The 21379-nt window shown below is 40.3% G+C and overlaps 2 protein-coding genes across 2 annotated transcripts; both read left to right on the top strand.

Annotated features, from left to right (window-relative positions):
- The first annotated feature begins 362 nt into the window (after positions 1 to 362).
- On the top strand, positions 363 to 12387 carry GDF10 (growth differentiation factor 10). The gene is made up of 3 exons (XM_009466637.2): positions 363 to 719; positions 5936 to 6843; positions 11460 to 12387. The coding sequence occupies exons 1-3, from the start codon at positions 422 to 424 to the stop codon at positions 11649 to 11651; spliced, it is 1398 nt and encodes a 465-aa protein (XP_009464912.2). The 5' UTR covers positions 363 to 421; the 3' UTR covers positions 11652 to 12387.
- A 5094-nt stretch (positions 12388 to 17481) lies between these two features.
- On the top strand, positions 17482 to 20475 carry GDF2 (growth differentiation factor 2). The gene is made up of 2 exons (XM_009465750.2): positions 17482 to 17827; positions 19535 to 20475. Exons 1-2 carry the CDS (start codon positions 17482 to 17484, stop codon positions 20473 to 20475), a joined length of 1287 nt encoding a protein of 428 aa, XP_009464025.1.
- Positions 20476 to 21379: the final 904 nt, after the last annotated feature.

Here is a 21379-nt window from a genome sequence, read left to right as displayed (position 1 = left end):
CGTCCTGCCGCAGCGCTCGCTGCCACGGCGGTGACATGTGTCTCCAATCAGCGGCTGTGCGATAATTAATTTAGATCCTTTCCTCGCTACGCTTTAAAGAGCGGGGAAGCCCCACGTTGGAGGAATGTAGCGTCCCCTCCCGCGAGTTCCCCCGCACCCGGACCCCTGGCGCTGCCCCCGCTCCCCGCCGCAGTCCCGCTCCGCCGCCCCCGGGCCGCAGCTCCTCACCCCCGGGCCCGGGGATTGGCCCGGCGGAGGCGGCATCAGCGGCGGCGGGGGGGGCCGCCCCCACCCTTCCTCCTCCCTCCCCGGCCCCGCCGCCCCCTCGCCCCGGTGCGGCAGGGCCAACCGGGAGACCCAGACGCAGGCAGCGACCAAGCCGCCGCCGCTCCGCGCCCGGCCGCCGCGCAGCATCCCCCCGATGGCCGGCCGCCTGACCTGCTGCCTCCTGCTGTGGGCCCTGGGCCATGGGGGCTGCCACTCGCCTGCGGGGGAGGGCGCCGGCAGCCAGCCCGCCTGCCCCGTCGAGCCGCCGGCCGCCCGGGACTCGTCCTCCCCCGGCCGCGACCCCCGCGGGGGCTCTTCGCCGCCCCCTGCGCTGGGCGGCATCGCTCAGGACATGGTAGCTGTCCACATGCTTAAGCTCTACGAGAAGTACAACCGGGAAGGGAGCCGGCCCGGCGACGGCAACACGGTCCGCAGCTTCAAAGCCAAGCCAGGTAAGACGGGCCGGGCGCGGGGCCGCCGCCGGAGCCTCCTCGCTCCTCTTTCCCTTTAAAGTGACGGGTTTGCGCCGAGGTTGTCAGTGACTGCGGGGGGTGCCCCGCTGGGTGAATACCGGGGGGACCCGTGCTAACTACACGGACAGGGTGTCTCCCCTCCGCTCTGCCGGCGGCTTCCCACCTCCCCCGGCTCCCTCCCCTCCCCCGAGAGGATCTGCAACAAGGTGTCTCCCTTCAGAAAGCCTCCGTTGCGGTGGATGCAAACCATCGGCAAAAGAAGCGCTGTTCCCAGTGCACGTCGCACTGGGTCGGAAGATTTTTTCAGAGATACTCGGAGCATACAACTAGTAGCGAGTGCTCCAGCCGCAGGTCCTCTCCCCCGGCTCCTCTCGCAGGCTCTCAAGTCTCTGTTAGGAAGAGTGCCGCCTGCGGGACCGCCTAAAACTGCTCGGGGTCTGAACTTCACTGCGCTGCCTAAACCTGAGAAGGGAGGTCTGACCTCCCTCTCCCCAGCTTTACTTGGCTTGATTATAAGGGTGGAAGAACATATATACTGTGTCAAAACGACGCTTTCATTATCCCAGTCTTACCTCAAAGTAATAAAGAGGAGGTTTGCGTAGTTAATACCCTTTAAATTTGTTATCCTTTGCCAAGGAAACCCAAAATATCTTTTCTGGAAAATATCTTCCTTCTTGGTTAACTCTTCAGACTATAACTAAGATCTTAGCTCTTAAAATAAGAATTACATCAGTTTCTAGAATATAATTTTTGTTACAGTCCAGAAATATTCTTTTTTTTTTTTTTTTATAGGGACATCTGATAGATGAATTCAAAATTTGCTTTTGCGAGTTTTAATCTATTTCTCCTACATTTAGAAGTCTCATGTATAGAATACAATGCAGCATACAGTGTTTTAGGGAACGGTAACTACAATATTGCACAATAACTCATATTCTCTAGTGCACCCCAACTTAATTTCTATCCTATGTCAAATGCAATATTAAAAAGTAATTGTATTCAAGGAGGAGGAGATCCCATGGAAGGGTAACTGGATAATGAAAAAGTCTAGAAATCTAGGAGTTAGGATGTAAAGCAATCACAGACATTTGGGAGAGAAATAAATCATCATGCTCCAGATCATTAGCTAGCAGCTGCTAACTAACAGGGGTTAGGAAGGAACTTCCACTGTGGATGGTTATTCCATGACCTCCTGTTATCACTTTTATTTTTCTATGAACTGAGCAGCTGAGCCTGGCTGCTACCCAAGGCCCTGGACCACAAGAGTGATTTGGGAAGAATGCAAGGATTGCACTATATTCTTTTTCTTCATTTTTCAATTAATCTGCTGAACAAGTTACTTGGATCTAAGTGGTTTAAAACACTAAAATAGCAGCATTTTCTACCCACAGACAGACTGTACTGAACAATTACAAATCAATATTATTTTGCTCATCTGTCATATCATGAAACCAAGGCAGAGATGCTTGGAAGTAACTTGTCTTTCCACGCAATGGAAATAAAGCACACCTATGTCCACAACTCCTGTCTCCTGTGTCCCATCTGTGTACCTTCTCTACTGGATCACATCTCTCCCCAGTAACATGGCACGAAAGCAGAACCTCCTCTGCAATGTTCCTTTGTTAGGACAATAAATTGTATTTCTTTGTAATTCATCAACCTAGTGATGAACAGTCTGAAATGAACCGTAGAATGACACAAGATGAGGGAGGGGAGAAAAACCTTATCTGGCAGTGTGTTTTTCTTTGTCTCCTCCAAGAAATTCTAGCATTTTCTTCTGAAAGAAGAAATTGGCATGTTTTTCTAACAAGATATGTAGAATGCCCGTTCTTTATAAAAAATGGATGATAATTCTGATCCTACTGAGATAAGCAAAACAGACTACACCTATAATAATTTCCTTTTCATTATCGCAGGCAACGGACTTACTTCTTTCTCTCTCTCCTTTTTTTTAAAAAAAAAAAAATGTGCCTTTCAGAAAATCTGTAACCTTCTGTTCCTAAGCTTAAGGCTGTTTGTTAGCGGACGCTCAAGCACCAGTGTTAGTTACGGCTGTCAAGATGGGGGCTCCAAAGGTGCAAAATGTCAGTCCAGACTTAGTTTGCTCCTTTGTCATATGCATTATTGAGGTCTCCTCAACTTCACAATGGTATTGCCACCCTACATAGCCCTTATAGATAGTGTTGACTGGGTTATTGAGTATGTAATATTTCTCCATATTCAATGTGAGGCACTTGCTATATATATACATGTGCTATTTGCTTATGTTCCAAATACAACTTCATGTTCCTCTAGCAGTACTTATCACTTCAGGAAGAGTGCTTCACAAACATCTGACGACCTCTTCTCAGCTCACCTCTATGTGTGTTCACAGGAGTTCATTATTTCTCTGATAAGGAGCTGAGAAAGAGCCTATGAACTAATTTCTCAAGTTCTTTTTTTCTTCAGGCACTTTGCAGTTTTCAGGGAACTCTGTAGCTTTAGAAAACAGCACCAATTGACTGTAGTTAGTTACACAGTCGAGTTGTAAGTGGTTTGTGACCAAATGTGAGATACTAAGTTATTGTCCAACTTCACCTAGGTTGCTGAGATTGGGGGGATTTAGTCTTCATGGCAGCAATCTGCTGCCTAAGCCATGAAACTTCCCCATAAATTGACTCTTGCATCTCAAGCTCGTTCCCTGAACACCATTCACACTCTGTGCTAAATGAAGCAAAGGCCTTGGTGAATAGTACAGAATAGCAGCCATTTAAGTAAGACTATCTCATAATACATATGTGCAAGAACACCAAATCAAGATTACCCAGGGAACAGTAATTCTGGCCTCTAGAGCCTTGCTTTAACATAATTTCATAGCTTTTAAATGGTGTTTTCTGCATATTTCTTTCTCACAAATGTGTTATCAGAAATACCATGTAAATCTGTTTTGCTAATCTTCACTTACTGCAACACAACATTCTCCTATGTGGATTATGTATTAAAGGCTAATATTTTCTTTCCTTGGCCACTTGCCTTTTTTTTCCTCTACCAATCTCTTGCATGTATCAGCCACACATCTTGCCTGTGTTCCTAACTTGAAGCTGTCTACAGTGATCAGAGGTAGATAGAATCAGTAAAATATTAACAGCTTTAATGTATACAGCTAGTACAGTTCAGCTCAGAGTAGACCTGGAAAATGTAACAATGCTTTGTTGACAGGTTGGTAAAAGCCTGAGTGATTTGATGCAATATGATAAATAAGACTATGCTCCATCCAAAACTCAAGTCTCCTCAACTCCTAAAAAGCCTGTACTTCCAGGCTTCTGGCTTTTCAGTAGCTGCAGATTCACAGATTCTTATTCTGTTCTACAAAGAATTTTGACTTTTGAAGGGTTTGTTTCACACTAGAATGGAGAATTAGTTTAGATGAATTGAAACGCCCTTTCTCTGAGCTATCATCACAAGTTACCTTCCCATCTGAAACCCTGGGACTCTGGTGTTTGAAACGCCTTTATCCCAGCGATGCATATGCTTCACAGTCATATCTATAGAACTGATGGTGCTAGGAGCGTTCTACTACTAAAAAAAATACTAAAAATTTCAACTGTACACAGCTCAGGTGGGGAGAGGCTAGACTTCTTTTTTAAAAAATATGCCTTCTAAAATGAACAAACATTAATAACAACCTGGTGTTCTTGCACTTTCAGACTCTCCATGTGGGCCTGGAATTAATGAACATCCTAACCTGCTGTGGTTTAGTCCAAATGATGGTTCTATCCAGCATGAACTGGAAGCCAGAAAGCACCAATTTAGTGAGATGTAGCACTATTAATTTCTATCTTTCAAATGAAACTGTGCTTAAAAGGAAGAACATTCTGACAGGTGCCAGTTAACAGTACTGCCTTTCTGTTGTTGCTAAAATTTCTGTGGCTCATCATCCACAGTGCATTGAAAAAGAAACCTAAGTGTTTCTGGGAAGACTGGGTGTTGGGTTTGTTGTTTGTTGGTTTTTGTTTGTTTTTTGTTTTTTTCCTCCCTGCTGCCAGAGAATTTCCAGGTATGTCAAAAAGGGCTGCCAGGGGGTTTGTCTGCTTGGGTTACCTAAAGATGCCAAGTTACCCACTGCAGTCCTTTGATGCATTCTAAGTACTAGTCTGAGCTTGGGAAAACAGGAATCACTTCTTGGTTCTGCCACCACTTTCCTGTATACTCTTGAGCTAGCAAAAAAAAAAAAAAAGCAACAAGCAACTTTTCACAATGATAGACTGTGATGGCATGGTCTTTTGATTCTGGGATTACATTGTAACACACTAAGAGAGGTTTCTACTGTTAAAATAAACATGGTGTAAAGAGTTATTAGTGTACAATTGCTCCTCTTCCTTGAGAGGAGGGTAGAGATGTAACCTGAGAACAAATTGTTCAACTAGCTACAAAGAAGCTATGTCAAATGGAGTTTGAATTTTGAGAGTCAGCTCCTATTCAACCGTAGTTGTCACTAACTTCAAGCAGATCAAAACACAAGTCTTAGAAACCAAGTAGGTTTTACAGTGCTTTAAACAAAGCTCCTACATGATGTACACTGGAAAAGAGGATTGCTTGTAAGAGTAATGGCCCTCCAAATGTGTCGCACTGCCTACTTCCAGCCCGCTTGTGAAATGTCTCTTGTGCACAGTGTACGGATGATGAGCTTCATATGCTGTTGCCCACAGAGTTAGCACCCAGAGATCTTTCAGGAATCTTTGCAGTCAGCTTTAGATTAGACCATCTTGAATATTAACTGTAAACCTGGTTTTCAGCTAGTATATTGAGTAAGGTACTGTTCTGACCTCTGCCATGGGCAAATCTGATAGCTTCTCTGAGCCTGACTTTGTTATAAATGAAATACAAGCAAGGATCGCTTTTCTTGCCCACCTGGAATGAAAGGCAGTCTGAAACTGAAAATCTCTGGGAAGAATTTTACCCCTCATGTATGCAAAAGGTGCCCAGTGTGTCAAACAGTCCAGATATTATTGTAATACTGCTGTTAAATATTGTTAGGGTTTTTTCCTCCTCTTATTCACCATAGTTTTAAGCTGAAGTGACAAGCTCACTATACTAATTGATTTGGAGTGGGTAAGTGCAAAGCAAAATTTGTTAATCCACTTATATAGGAATAAAGGTTTGACTACCATTTTTGGTCTCAGATATTTATCCCTATTTTCCTTGCTCTCTTGCAGAATTCTTGGCCCAGAAGCCCTTGTACTGCTTCAATCTGACATCCATGCAGGATTCAGAGATGATTCTTGCTGCCACTTTTCACTTCTATGCTGACAAACGCCCTCGGCACCGGGAAGTGTTTTGTAAGCGGTCCAAGAACTCATCCTGCCGCCTCCTTCACCTGCCTCTGATCCTGCGGCTCAACCTCATTTTCCAAAGCATTCACCAGAACTCTGCCTATGGACTAGTGAAAGGGAACATCACCGTGTTTCTTCAAAGGCGAGGGGCTTGGCACGCAAAGGACATTTCACACATCATAAAAGAATCAAAACAGGCTGGAGAGCTTATTCTCTGCGTCGAGCTTGATTCTGGGGAGAAACACCAGGGCTTCCCTGAACAGGTTGCCAGTCATTTACCTTATATACTAGTTTATGCCAATGATCTTGCAATCTCTGAACCTAACAGTGTGGCAGTCACCCTACAGCGTTATGATCCATTCCCTTCCAATGATGGGGACCCAAATCTATCCCCTAATGCTTCTACTGATACCCGAGTGAGGAGGGATACATACCTCTCTAGCTCTATTCAGAACAATGAGTTGCCAGAAGTAGATTATAACAACAATAAATATAACAAACATGATATATGGGAGAATGCCTACAAGTCCTTGAAACCAAAAGCCTCACGCAAAGACCGAAGGAGAAAAGGGCAAGAAAATACAGAAACACTTACAAAGTCTCAGGTGCTAAACTTCGATGAGAAAACAATGAAGAAAGCAAGGCGAAAACAATGGAACGAGCCAAGGATTTGTTCAAGAAGATACATGAAAGTTGACTTTGCTGATATTGGCTGGAATGAATGGATCATATCTCCCAAATCATTTGATGCCTACTACTGTGCAGGGGCATGTGAATTTCCAATGCCCAAGGTAGTATGCCTTTTTGTTGTTAGCTTGCAAACAGTAGATCTACTGTTCTGCCTATCCAACTACTTCTTTAGCTAGATTTTCCTTTAGATTTTTACCTTTTTCATTGTGTTCTGTTGCCTTGTTCAGCCTAAGTAATTTAAGCAATATCATTTCCATCAACTTATTCATCAGTGTACAAAAAGATTCCAAGTTATCTTTAAATGTAATCTGAAGAATACGAAAAATGTCTCAGGTTTATCTTACAATTTCTCATCTTACATCTTGAAACCATAACATAAAGACTTATGCAGCTTATTAAAATATGGTTACACACACTAAATCATCAAACTACTCTGTTGTGGTAGCAGAAGTATAAAGTATTATATGCTAATAATAAAACAAGCTACTGTGTCAGGGTATTTCTGAATTCCCCTGGTAATACCTTAGGAGAAAAATGCAGAGCAGTGACACTGAGGTATTTCTAACTTCAAGAAACTGTTTGTCACTCTGAAAATAAGAATGCTAGTTAAGCTGATATTTGTCTCAAAATTCTCTGGTGCTTTTTTAATTTACTAAATTCTTAAAATTAAGACAATCCTGCTGGAACAAAAAAGTTGATTTACCTTATGTGGCTGGAAATGCCACATAATGTGTCTGTAACACACTAAAGCTAGCATACTAAATTCCTCCTATAGAAGCAATATGAAATTTGCTAATAGAGAGGCAAACATGAACTCCTGCTCCAATAGAATTTCGATTTGGCCCACTCCCACTCACTTGCTCTATAGCAAGAAGTAGAAATTTTGGCAATCCTATGTAGCACAAGAATTATCAGCATTTTATAGGGTTTTCAAGTAATGGGGGAGTGGAGGATTTGAAGCACTGCATAACCTGCACGTTTAGAAACTGTAATTATTTTGCAATTCTACCTACAAGTGGCCTGATTATTTATTCTACTGACATTTTTGCATGTGGTCACTCAGCACATAAATATTGGGTAGTGTTTTACATGAGAGAATTTCAGCTCCGAGACAGGAATCTGCCCTACTTTACATACAGGGAGACTGGTGTATGTTTGTGTTGAAATGAGTAGTATGATTTCAGGAAGAGTAGATATGCAGGCTAGTTTAAGTCCAGGAACACTGGAAATCCAGACATCATGATAGGGTGTACAAATCTGACCACATATTCTTGTGTAGCTGGCCAATGCTGAACCATGTATACATGAATTGATAAGTGGTCTGGTAAAAATTAAAGCTTGCACAGGCTCACATACAACTTCATTTTTTTTGTGTAGTATAAATAGGTCATGCAACACAATCACCATTTAACTTATCCAAAACAAAACAAAGACCGAGAATATGGGTCCTCAACCATAGACCCACAGTCTAATGCACCATTCATACATACCAAAGCAAAAAAAAAAAAAAAAAAAAAGTATACATTTAACATATCTGGCTTCTTGTGAGCAAAACAGCCTGACACAAAGGCTGGCAGAATCAAAAGAGAGTGGATCCATTTCTAGCTGGAATAGTTAAATAAGCTTATATTGATGACTTATTTAAAGTCTTATCTAGAAATATTACTTGCTATATAATTAAGATTCCCTTGTAAATCAAAACCACTTACTTTAGTACTCATTTTGATACTTGTTTTCTAGACAAATTAGTGTGGCTGCACTAGCACCTTGGTGCCAAAAATTTTCCTGAAGCTAAGAAGTATTACTTATTAAGATGGGGAGGGGTGTTTTTTGAGGGGGAAATTAATGATAAAACAGACTTTAAAAGGGGTGTAAGCCACACAGAAGGGGAGGGTCTAATGTATTTCAAACCTGCTGTTAAATTGCTTTTTGGCTACATTACCATCCTTCTATTTTCTGAGGCCCAAAATGTTCCTGAGCTAGGATTGTCCTAGAGGTTAAGTAAGAGCAAAACATGGCCTGCTGTATATGACTTAGTAGCCAGCATTTAAAATGTTAGCACTTCCTCAGTGCCATCACTACTGGGTGTTCAACTCATTATTTCAAGCTTTCCACTTTAGCACATCGGTACAAAGGCTAATGTGAGGCCTAGCCCATGATCACTGAACACTCATGCCAGGTTTCCAGAAGGGTTGGAAAATTTGGAGCCTGGCTGGATGTGGAATGGGTGTGCTGTCTGGCTCTGCTGTGGATGTAGGGCTCAGGCAGCCAGGTTCTGTACAGAGTAATAGTCAATAATAAGCATTTTTCTCTATAAGCATTTTTGTGCATAGTGTATATACTTGCAGGCATTAGAAACCTAATTAGTGCTGTTGTCTTGGTAGACAGCTGCTTACGCTAGACTTTGCTCACATCTGTTTGTTCCTTGCAGATATTAGAGACTGCACAGCTGGAGAAGATCCTAGTAGGATCTTCTGCAGGTTCATACCCAGGAATCCTGTAAGTCAGTAACTGGCACTGAGGGCAATGATGGCTATCCACTCCATGAGGGCAACAAATTCTGTTTCAGTAGCACATTAGGATCTGTGACTGTTTCAAATAACAATACGAAATAATAAAGCTGCTAAGAACACTTCAGGAGGTTCTTCATAAAGGTTAAAGAAAGAACTTGATTCTAGAAGCTCTAGTTCTTTGAAGTTCTAAACTCTGCAGTTGTTTAAACATACAAAAGCTACTTCTGTCTCTCTCTTGTTGTCCAGATTTCCTGACATGGCCAATGTGTGTAGAAGCTTATTTCTACTTCACATAGCAGCTGTGAGACTAATCCACTGCTGCTTGTTTGTGGACAGCTTTGAAATCTAAAGATGAAGGGTGGCATGAGCAAGCTGTTGCTAATTATGCCAACATATGCTAATTACAGAAAGGCACTTTCCAGGATTGGTCACTTGTTGGGACTTGGCTATAGGGATGCTGTCTTGAAGCCCTTAAGGATCAAGGACAAATGTCACAGTTCCTCCTTGTAATGGCTAAAATGAGGTTGCTTTAGTCAAGGAACATCTGAAAGCCTTACTAGCAATTAAGGTTTGGATCTGATTTGCTGATATGTTACACTTAAAGCAAATGTATCAAAACTGAATTATCCTAAAAAATAGCTCCTTTGTTATAGCCATGGACTACATAACTTTTAATGTTGAAATGAAAAATCATGTTTTGCATATATTCAATTATTATTTGAAAAATAGAGAAGATATAGGAGACATTAATTCTTCTCACTTGAAGTATCTGCTTCCATGTAGAGGTGTGCAAAGTCCATATTTGTTGTCCCACAGATGTCATTTTCCACCTGATATACAGCTATGTACCAACAGTGATGCAAGATTTCATGTGCCCCATATACCAGATCTGTGCAGAAAACTCGTGGAACTGTAGCAAAAAGCCTGATATAACTAACACAATTTTCCTGCTGCTACTGTACTCATTTGCTGGGACAGTATTCAAGCATGACAACTGAACGGGAGTCACTAAAGCTTCAGCCTCAGTGGTGGGTTGCATGCCATACTACTGCCTCATGTAACTGGAGCACATGCATTCCATGCTATGCTGAGGCAATACAAAGAAAGGCTGTCACTCCGTCACCGGTAAACCTGTGCTTGACTGTATGTACCTCAAGCAACAGAAGTGGTGACAACTGTTTAGTACTATTCAGTTGCTTAGACTGCAAAGGTCAAGTGTAGCTTGTGAATAAAGGCTAAAAAAAAAAAAAAGTTACATTTAACTACTAAACAGTATACTATTTACATAACTTTCTCGTTTTCGTAGTCTCACTGCTGTTATGCCTAATGGCTGCCTCCTCTTCTCAAATATTTTTCCTTGTGTTGTTTACTGCATCCAAAAATCAATAGTAGAAATAAAATTGTGGCTCAGTACCCAAAACAGTATATAGATGTAAAGCTTCTGTGAAATCTCACTTCATACTTTTCCTGCTCTCCTAGCCCTTTGTTTTCTTCTCTCACTTTGAGGCTAGCTCGGGGGGGGGGGGGAAGAAAAGCCTGGTGAGGAAGGCAGAGGGAAGCAGACAAAGACTACAGGTATGAAGGATTTGTTTGTCATGGGGTTATGATCAGAAAGGCTCTGTCGGGTTGTTTGACTATACTAGACTAACTCCCCCCTGTGGACACTACTTCTGGACCACTCTGCTCTTTTAAAACAGCGTAATTACTCCAGGAAAAAGTAACTAATTCCAGGTTAGCATACATGAGGAGAAATACTACTGGAACATAGGGATAGTTATTTTGGAAATACTTACAGTAGCCAATTTTCCAAGTCAGACAGGAGGTTAAGAAAGCAAAAGATAACATCTTATGACTGAGAAGTGTGCCCCACCTTAGTCATTTTCTCCTGCATGCCTGCCTCCAGCATCTAGTAGGTGCAGTCAGGGACATTCTTTCTTCAGGCTACTGACTGCTGGCTGTGCCACCAGTGCCCTCCTCTGGTATTTATGAAGGCAGCATAAGGAACACAAAATATCTGTTGGATACACCCTGCGCAGGAAAGCTGGAAGTGTGAGGTACTGACTATGCTGCATGGCCCTATGACTCAATCACATATATTCACTTTTTTGAGAAACAAAAAAACCTAATTGTTGTCATTTTCTTAGTCCATCTGGGAAAGTGACTGCACATAAATGAAGTGATGACCATTTCCTTCTCTGTTCCAGATTGTCCGTCCATCAAATCATGCTACAATCCAGAGCATCGTAAAAGCAGTAGGAATCATTCCCGGCATCCCAGAACCCTGCTGCGTTCCTGACAAAATGAGCTCACTCAGTGTCCTGTTCTTAGATGAGAACAAAAACGTTGTTTTAAAGGTATATCCTAACATGTCGGTTGAAACTTGTGCCTGCCGATAAGTTCATACAAACACATCTTTAACGAGACCCACGCATCCTGCCCGACTACACTGGGAAAGTTGTAAATGGGAAATGAATCCATTTGTGTTGATGACTGAATGCAAGCCTACAATGCCTCTACAGAAAGCATGCAGAGAGACTAAAATGATACACATGCTCACCTGGAAGGAAATGTCTTACTGTCATCATTCGTCTTTCATATTCATCTTCCGGGAATTCAATACATTTACAAATATCTTCCTAACCCACCTAGCCAAGACACCTGGTGTTTAGTGAGAAATTAAGTCTAAAGTTTTCCATAATCAAAGGACTAAAATGTGTTTTTATATGCTATTTTTCTGACTATTTTATCTCTTCAGTTAACCAAGAAGATGGGAAGTGAACTTGCAAAGGCAGGCTTATTTTAGAATATCACTTTTGTACACAAATCAAAACTTTTTGCCTAAAACACTCATACTCTTAATCTGCATATTTATACTGAAAAAGTGCTGTAATAAAGGGCTTAAAATGTATATTTTTTTCAGGATGCAAGTATAGTGCACTGCATAAGCTTTCATATAAACAGTATGTTAATATAGCCATTTTTGGTTACCCTTCCCTAATATATAATTTGTTCGACAAAAGAAATATGTAATATCCCACACTTTTGGTTTGCTGGATGATTTCAGGTTGTTAAACATATTCTCTGAGTAACACATACTATACAGTAATATGTTGAAACACTAAAAATAAAATAACCAAGATTTATATTTTTGTAAATTATACTTTATATCCTCTAGATTGTTACATGCTTTTAACAAAAGCTAATAAATTAAAGGTACAGTAGTATCTAAAAATAGTTGAATTGTCTTTCTATAAATGCACTCTGTTACATTCTGTTAATTAGATGGAAACATGTAAATACATGTTAAGCTTGTCATAATGCACCTCAATAGATTAAAGACAGAAGAAAATACTACGATCATCTAGGCCGACCTCCTGCATAGCACAGATTAAAGAACCTTGCCCAGTAGTTTCTGCACCATGCATTATGGAACTTCTGTTTTGAGCTTGGGAATGTCTTTGAAAAACATGCATAAATTTGGCTTTAAAGATTTCATGTGATAGAATATCTCTACTGGACTACAAGTAGTTGTTCCAAACGTTAGTGCTTTGTTCAAATGCAGTGGCTTAATCCTAGTCTGAATTTGTTGAGCTTTAGCTTCAATGCACTGGATCTTACTGTAACCTATTTTATTAGATCCCTTTTATCTATTATCCAAAATACTTTCACTGTGTATTTTTAGTATATAGAGCAGGGTCAAGTTACATTTTGGCTAAGATTTAAATAGGTACTTTGATTTCTTATTCTAAGCCTCAAAACAATTTCTCACAGCTCTTTTCTGAACACTTTCCAGAACTTTCATTAACTTTCTTTTCCAACAATGAACATCAAAATGGGACACAATATTTGGCAGTGGTTCTGTTAGAAGTCTTTATAGAAACAGAGTCTCTGCATCCCTCTAACTCCTGTACAATCCTCTCTCAATACATTCATGGTAGCCCTTGTAACTGCAGCACTCCTTTAAGAGCTGATGTTTCATCACTGTGCCTGTCAGTCCTCTTTCTCAGTGTCCCTGTGTGCCAGGACACACTTGCCACATATTCCATTTTCCATCACCTGCTGTACAGTAGCATAGGCAGACCAGGAGCAGAACAAACTTCTGAAGTCTGTGAGGTAGCACAGAGTGCAAGATATGGAGTGTTTCCTCCTCAAGAGACAGTCTAACCTTCTGCATTATCTTATCCTATTAAGAGTTTTATTGTTTAAGGGAAGGATGCTACACACGCTACCTTCAGATGAATGACTAACTGGAAGGCTGCTATCCTGCTAAGGTGCTAGTTAACTTCTGCCACCAAAATTCCATATTCACGTGGTGCAGATTCCCAGACAACAGAGGTGTGTTGAACATGGTACTTCCTGCTAACCTACATAAAAGCAAGATTCAGTGTGCATGGGAGTGTCTGCAAGGTGCCTCTCACAGCAGTTCTTGCTACTTCCTCCTAAACAGCTCTCAGTAAGAAGCAGATAGATAGTTCTAAAGCACCTTGTAGTGACTGCCAGTTATGACAGCCAAAAGATCATGGATCCAGCTAGGCATTTCTTCTTCTCCCAAAGTACTACAGTGATTTACACTAGAACTACTAGGACAAACTTTTGTATATTGTTGCTGTTAAAGATCTCCCTTAAAAATGTAGGGACTTGGCTTTTTATAAATCACGAGAAACTCAACTACAGTTGACAAAGTAATGCTAATGCATAAAGAAAAATTAAAAAGGTCTCAGAAATTCATCGTTTATTCCTGTGGAACAGCCATAAGCATAAAACTTTTCAAAGTATCTTAAGTCATTGTCATTTCTGTTCTCTATGAAAATCTACCCTTTTGTGTAGGTCTAGTCTTGCTCCATTTAGCACCAGCTCTGAACAGAATGACATATTAGCCTAGTGTGTTTATGTTCTCATCTATTACATTTTGTTTTCCTTGAGGAATCTTTTCTATATCTTGAATTAGTCCTTGGGTACAAACTTTCTTTCCAAGATGTGCTAATGCAAGCAATTAGGAAAGAGATACCATCCTATGATCTGTTATAAGGTCTATAGCCATAAGGGAAAATGCTACTCCTATACTCATTAGGATATCTATAAACCCTTGAAAGGTTTAGTCTGCATTTAAAGGTTTGTTGGCATATCTATGTTATTTAGCATGGACAAAACAAAATCATACCTGTAAGTGGCATAGCTCTCAAGGCATATGCTTACTACACAAGCAATACAATTCTCTTATTAGTAAAGTTTATTTCATTTGGCATTTAGCTGTACTGGTCAATTCTCTAATGCAAACAAGGTCTTAAACCACTATTTGTTTAGAAGTGGCTACTACTATCTGGGTCTTTGGCATTTGGATGTCTAACCTTCCTCTAGAAAAGGAAACTTTGCATTTGAAATGGCACAAATGCAGTCAGCTGCTCTTGGAAGACACTGATACCCTTACTCTCTTGGTTCCAACAGATCTTTTGATTTCTATGAACATCCTATAAACCATTTCACTCAATGTTTAAGTTTCTGGAGAAAGTTACTGTTGCCAAACACTTAAAATAGCAGGTCGAGATAATTCCACTAACTAAACCTAAAAGAATTGAGGATATATTAAATGGGATGATTACAGACAGATAAAACAGGAAAACAGTTGATACTAGTCAGCAAAGTGTTGGACATTTTTTTCTAAAACAAATCCAATTTCATTCTTTGAGGCCACAGTTTAATTGCCAGAGGTAGCAGCAACAGCTAGAATGTACCTAGGTTTTTGTGGAGTATTTCAATTCACTTGCACAAGGCTGCATAATTAAAAGAAACCACTGGACAATATTAGTATATTTGTGTATCACATGAATTAACAACTGTCTCACTGCCAAACCTCAAAGAGCAGCTTTCAAAAGGAATTGCCACTGAATGAAGCTGTTCATTGTAAAGTTTCTGCAAAGCTGACACTTGGCCTGACACTATTTGACATCTTTATATATGAACTAGAAGTCTGTATATAAGAACCCCCACAGCATTTGCAGAACACAGTGTTTAGGAGAGAGGTATTTATATAGATCACTTGATCTAGCTGCACTTTATGTAATCAAAATTCATTTTAAGGTAGACAGATGCAGAACTTAATACCTAGGCACAAGGAATGGAGGCTGCTCCCACCAAGTAAAAGACTGGACCTTTGAAAACCATAACTCTTAAACCAGTTTTAGTGGATATCATGGGCTTATGGCACAGTATGAGCATCCAGGGTGATGGATGCTATGTAAAGAGAGCTAATGAAAGCTTTGAAAAGATACACACTGGAGGAGTGAACCACATAAGGAAAGGAGATTTTATTTCTGCATGTGGCACTGGTGGACTGCCACTAGAAAACTATGTATAGCCCCGGTGTTCACCTTTTTAAAAAGATATTCAAATTCTGAAAGAGACACAAAAAAGAAATAAAACCAGAGAAAATGTCTTAGAACATGTGACTAAAAAGCACAATCTGTTTATTTTATCAGAAAGCAAATTGAGAAGTAACTTGATTACACTGTACACGTACTTTGACAGACAGAAAATGCCAGTGCTGTGGGGCTCCTTAAGCTCCCCAGAAAGTTACAAGAACTCCTGTCTAGAAGGGGAAGCCAGGCACAATGAAATAATAAATGAAACACCATTTTAAGTGTAAGTGACAACCTTTTAGAGTAAGTGCTAAAAAAATTGAAGAAATCTTCAATTCTTTGACATCTTCACATAAGTTCTGGAGACCCTTAAAAAGTTGTGTTTTAGCCAAACACAAGTAATTGGGCTCTGCACACAGGTAGGAAACACAAAGGCCTTGAGTAAAATGTAACAGTCTTGCTATGCAGGAGACTAGGACCAATGCCGAATAATGCTTTCTGACTTTACAACATAGGAACATAATTAACCTGAATCTTGGATCCCAGTTGTCACTTGAACAACTGTGAGTGAGTATTTGAGAAGCCTGGTCTCACTTTAAAAACAGTGTATGCACTGCTAGAAAACGGGAGAAGAATGGCCAGAAAGAGCAAAATCTTGTCTGCATCTTTGCAAGGAGATTTTTTTTATGTAAAAGCTCATAATACTGTTCAGACGTTATGGCACATGTACAGTATGGATTGAGTTGTGCTTAGAAAAAATGATACATTAATAGTACAGATAAAACACATGTATCATTAGATTAAATCATAACACATTCATTAAGATAAATAGCAAGTGATATTTTTGTCTATAAATAAACTAGGTTTTTTTCTTCTGTATCATGAGAAATTCTATTATCAGTCTTGTATTTTTGCCTTGGCCTATTCTTCTCATGGATAACAGTATCTTCATAGATAATCTTCTGTATCTTCACAGAGACCTTTTACTTTTCATGTGCCCTTAGAAGGCTTAGTTCTGTCTTCATTTTGAGGTCACTGAAATAATGACTGGTTGTTCTTGGACTGGATTGACCATCAAGAATCTAAGAAATATATTACATAAGATACTATAAAAACAAGACTAAATTCCCATACACGAAAGGAATCAAACTGAAAATGGACAAGCCTGAAAGCAACATGAAGCAAACTTGACAAAAACCAGATATTTCACTGTGTACAAACAATAGCTCTTGGCTGATAAATGGAAAGAAGTTTTAAGGTTGTTTGTATTGTCATGAGATCATGTCTTGCAGAATCACAGGTCTCCATCAAATAATCGGGGATTTTCTGATGGCATGTAAAGGGACTGTAATAAAGATTTGTGAGATGTTATTTACTAATAGCTGATAGAGTAACTTTGTTCTAGATCTCTATTTTCTAGTCTTGATGAAAACAGTGTAATCTTCTACGTCCCTAAGAAAGCCTCTCTCTCTGTTGGCAAGGAAATGATAGAAGAGCATAATTAAGCAATGATGACCCTAAAGTGAAATGTGGGTTCTTTACAATATACAATGTCCTTCCCACCAGCCACATGTGTTTGTCAGATGTTTATAGAATCTTCATTAACTAAGAGCTTTGCTAGATAACAGAGGCCGAAGCATGGCATCAATGACTCTGATAAGGGCAAGTGTACAACCAATCTGCTTGACAACTGACAAGAGGCTGGGGTTTGAAGCAGACTGCAAAAAGAACAGAAGAAAGTGATTTGCAAAGGGCATTCCAGTTGTTTGCCTTCCATCTCCTTTCCTCTGTCTGTAATGAAACAAGATTTTTAATCACCTAAAATACCACTGTTCTCTTGTCTCTCCATCAGAAAGTAAATATAGAAGCGATGCATTACTTTGGAGTATTAGCTGCACTGTCTGTTTTCAACATCATTGCCTGTTTGACAAGAGGCAAGCCTTTGGAAGATTGGGACAAGTTATCAGCTATGGGAAAGTCTGATGCACACTTTCATGATCCTGGGGAAGTGGAAGATGAGACTCATTTCAACTTTAAATCTTTCCTGGAGAATATGAAAACGGATTTACTAAGGAGTTTGAATTTGTCAAGAGTCCCCTCACAAGTGAAGACCAAAGAAGAACCACCACAGTTCATGATTGATTTATACAACAGATATGCTGCAGACAAGTCCTCCATCCCTGCATCCAATATTGTAAGGAGCTTCAGTACTGAAGGTAGGAGAAGTCCTAAATATGTGGACTAGAATTTTTAAAGAACTACATGGACAGTAGGTACTCAAATTCTTTTGAAATTCAGAGGGAATTGAGTGCTTAGCTTCCACAGATTCTTTAGAAACAAAACAGATGAAAATTCTGGATTGTAGTCTTGCTCTGTAGTTTCTTTCAACTTTTAAAATAATACAATTACATTTAGTTTTCTTCTTTGATATTTTTACTGTACAATATTCTCTTCTGAAACACGTCAACTGAGATGATGCACTGAATAACAGGGTTTACATGAATCATGTTTCTCAAAGCTAGAGATCTGGGACGGAGTTTTAATGTTAGAATGCAAGCTTTTGGTCATGTATAATTGAGACAACCATGCTAGAGAGCTCTTCTTTCAGGTGGGCTCTTCTCATACTTAAAAACCACAGCAGCCAACTGAGAAATGTGTCTCTGGATCCAAGCAAGGAACAGCAGTGCTCCCCCAAAATTCTGGTTTAGATGGAAAGATCTATATGGAAATGGGTAGTCAAGCTTGTATCAACTAAAAAAATTCAAGATCCCTGTCTGTGTAACATTACATAGACTTTTAACAGCTCCATCAAAAGAAGCAGTAAAAAGGTTAGAAGTAAATGCAATCCTTGCGATAAAAATGACACAGGGAGAATTAAAGCTTCTGTTTTTATGAAAAGTAGACACACACAAGTGACTGCGCTATGGAGAACTCCAAATTCCCGAATTAGTGCCCCTAGTCCTGAAATGGAAAGAAATGGTAACATATGAGCTAGATTATAGTTTCCATATCTCACTCTCCTCTCTGACTGCTTTAGTGGGTAAATGCTGTGAAGAAGTGTCAACATTAGCCAAGTAAAATTGACCTAAAGCCCAATCATGATTGAGTAATTATCTTATATTGACCATCAAATAGACATCAGTCAGTGATGACTTTTAAACACTACCAATCTGATCTTCTAGCCAAATATCTGCCTTTCCCAAGGCAGAGTTGCTGTTACTGCACATACCTTTGCAAGAAAAAAGAAAAAAACAACACACAAGCTCAATGAGTCCAGCCTGGAACGGACTGGGACCTGGGCATGAAAGGCTGTTTCTCACCAAATCCTAATTTAGACAGACCCTGAAGCTTCAGATTAGGATTTTCAAAAACTTTTCTGTTTCCCCAAACTCCCAGTGATCCAAGCTGCTTTCAGAGTTATTTGAAGACAACAACTGCACAGCTAGTTCTTAGAGATACTTAAATATGTAGTATACTTCTCTGTATTAGGAGAGCAGTTCATCCCATTGCATGATGATAAGAGTAGCAAATTCATAGCTTTTTTTAGAAATTCTTTGTGTAAAAATCTCTTTAGGAAATTGCTAAATCTGAACACTTCCCAGATGCCTTATTTATGTACTTATAACTGACCAGCATCATCCACAGCTTGCTCTAGGCAGACTCTTTACAATCCTCTCCACACACTCACCTGACCATGCAATCTTGGTGAAAATACTACCAACACCAGGGACCTCTACTTCCACTTTTCACTCCCTGCCCTTGAAACTTGGCCAGAAGATGGTATTGTTTGTTTTGGGGTTTTTTTTTAATGCTGGGTAGCCATGCTCTTATTTTACCCCCAAAATACATCCTGACTCTTTTAAAAGCAAGTTACTTGGACAGTCAGAAGCACTGTAACCACGTCTTTTAATTTCCTATTGCAGATGTTGTTTCTTTAGCTTCACCAGAAGAAAAGCCATTTCAGAAACACATCTTGCTCTTCAACATCTCTATTCCACGATATGAGGAAATCACCAGAGCTGAACTGAGAATTTATATCTCCTGTCACAGGGAAGTTGGGTCTCTCTCTAGGTTGGAAGGCAACATGGTCATTTATGATGTTCTAGATGGTGACCACTGGGAAAACCCAGAAAGTACGAAATCTTTCCTTGTCTCCCACAATATCCAGGAGTGTGGCTGGGAGATGTTTGAAGTGTCCAGCGCTGTGAAAAGATGGGTCAGGGCAGACAAACTGAAGACTAAAAACAAGCTAGAGGTTGTTATAGAGAGTAAGACTCTGGGTGGTTTCACTTGTGGGAAGCTGGATATAAGTATTACCCCTGACACTAAAAATCTGCCCCTGTTAATAGTGTTCTCCAATGACCGCAGCAATGGAACAAAAGAGACCAAAGTGGAGCTCCGGGAGATGATTGTTCATGAACAAGAAAGTGTGCTAAAAAAATTAGGAAAGAACAACACTTCGTCTGAAGAGGAAGAACAGGGAGAGGAAAAGGCCATCACTAGGCCCCACCAGCATTCCTCCAGAAGCAAGAGAAGCATCGGAGCCAACCACTGCCGGAGAACTTCCCTCCATGTGAACTTTGAAGAGATTGGCTGGGATTCCTGGATCATTGCACCGAAAGATTATGAGGCTTTTGAGTGTAAAGGAGGTTGCTTCTTCCCTCTAACAGATAATGTTACCCCAACAAAACATGCTATTGTCCGAACTCTGGTGCATCTCCAAAACCCAAAGAAAGCTTCCAAGGCCTGTTGTGTTCCAACCAAACTGGATTCAATCTCCATTCTTTATAAGGATGATGCTGGTGTGCCCACTTTGATATATAACTACGAAGGGATGAAAGTGGCAGAATGTGGCTGCAGGTAGTATACAAGGCAGAACCTCTAAGAATAAGAATACCCCCTTTTTCTGCTCCGTGTAAATCTGTACATTAGTGATGCAAATGAAAATCCTTGCAAACAAAGTTTGGAGCAGGGTATGGGGCTGGTTGTTGTTGTTGCTGCTTGTTTTAAAGAAAAACTGGCATTTAAAGAATGGCAATCATTGTAAATAGCCTGCATTATATATCATGGCAAAGTGAATACTGGATTAAAATATTGTGAGATTGAATGAACTATGCATTATTTGGCAACAGTGATACAATTTGAATACCTTATTTCAGCTTTTCCGTTTAATCAATTCTGTTTAGGTCACAAACTAAAGGATTTTCAGTGGGGATTTAGGACGTCCTGTAAATGTTTAATAGGTATTGAAATCTAATTCTCTCAGTCAGCTCTGACATTTTCAACTTCTGTAAAACTCAGTAAACGGAACTTGGTCTGCATGGTAAAGTCAGGAGTCTAAATCCTGCAAGCAAGATCATATCAGTAATCCCAGAGGCTTTTACAGGCAAATTATTTACTCCTGTAAGTGAAGACTTGCAGTATTCAAGACAGAAGAGACTCTCAGTCTTATTTCATTCCCAAGTTTCCTTCTGTGGGTAGCAGGTGCCTTGGTTTCAGCTTTCTTATCCTCAATGTCCCTATTTTTACCCCTTTATGGCACATACTTGAATGATAAGAAGTGCAGCCTTCCGCTTCTAAGACACTGTTTCCTAGGAGGAACAGCAGCCCTTATCTCCGCACAAAGATAGGGAGCCACTTTGACCTACTGCATATTCTTAGTATTTCTTTGCAAGAACATGCAGTCAAACAACATTCAGCCTTAGAAGCTGTATCCTAAGAGCAGTGGGGGTTGGCAGAGCTCAGCACTTGTGAAAAGCCCAGGCTAC

This window comes from Nipponia nippon, unplaced genomic scaffold, assembly GCF_047370975.1.
Source record: "Nipponia nippon isolate SJK-2023a ecotype South Korea unplaced genomic scaffold, ASM4737097v1 scaffold_3, whole genome shotgun sequence".
NCBI classification, from domain to species: domain Eukaryota; kingdom Metazoa; phylum Chordata; class Aves; order Pelecaniformes; family Threskiornithidae; genus Nipponia; species Nipponia nippon.
Note: the sequence above shows the minus strand (reverse complement) of the source record. Positions and strands in the feature narration are given on the sequence as shown.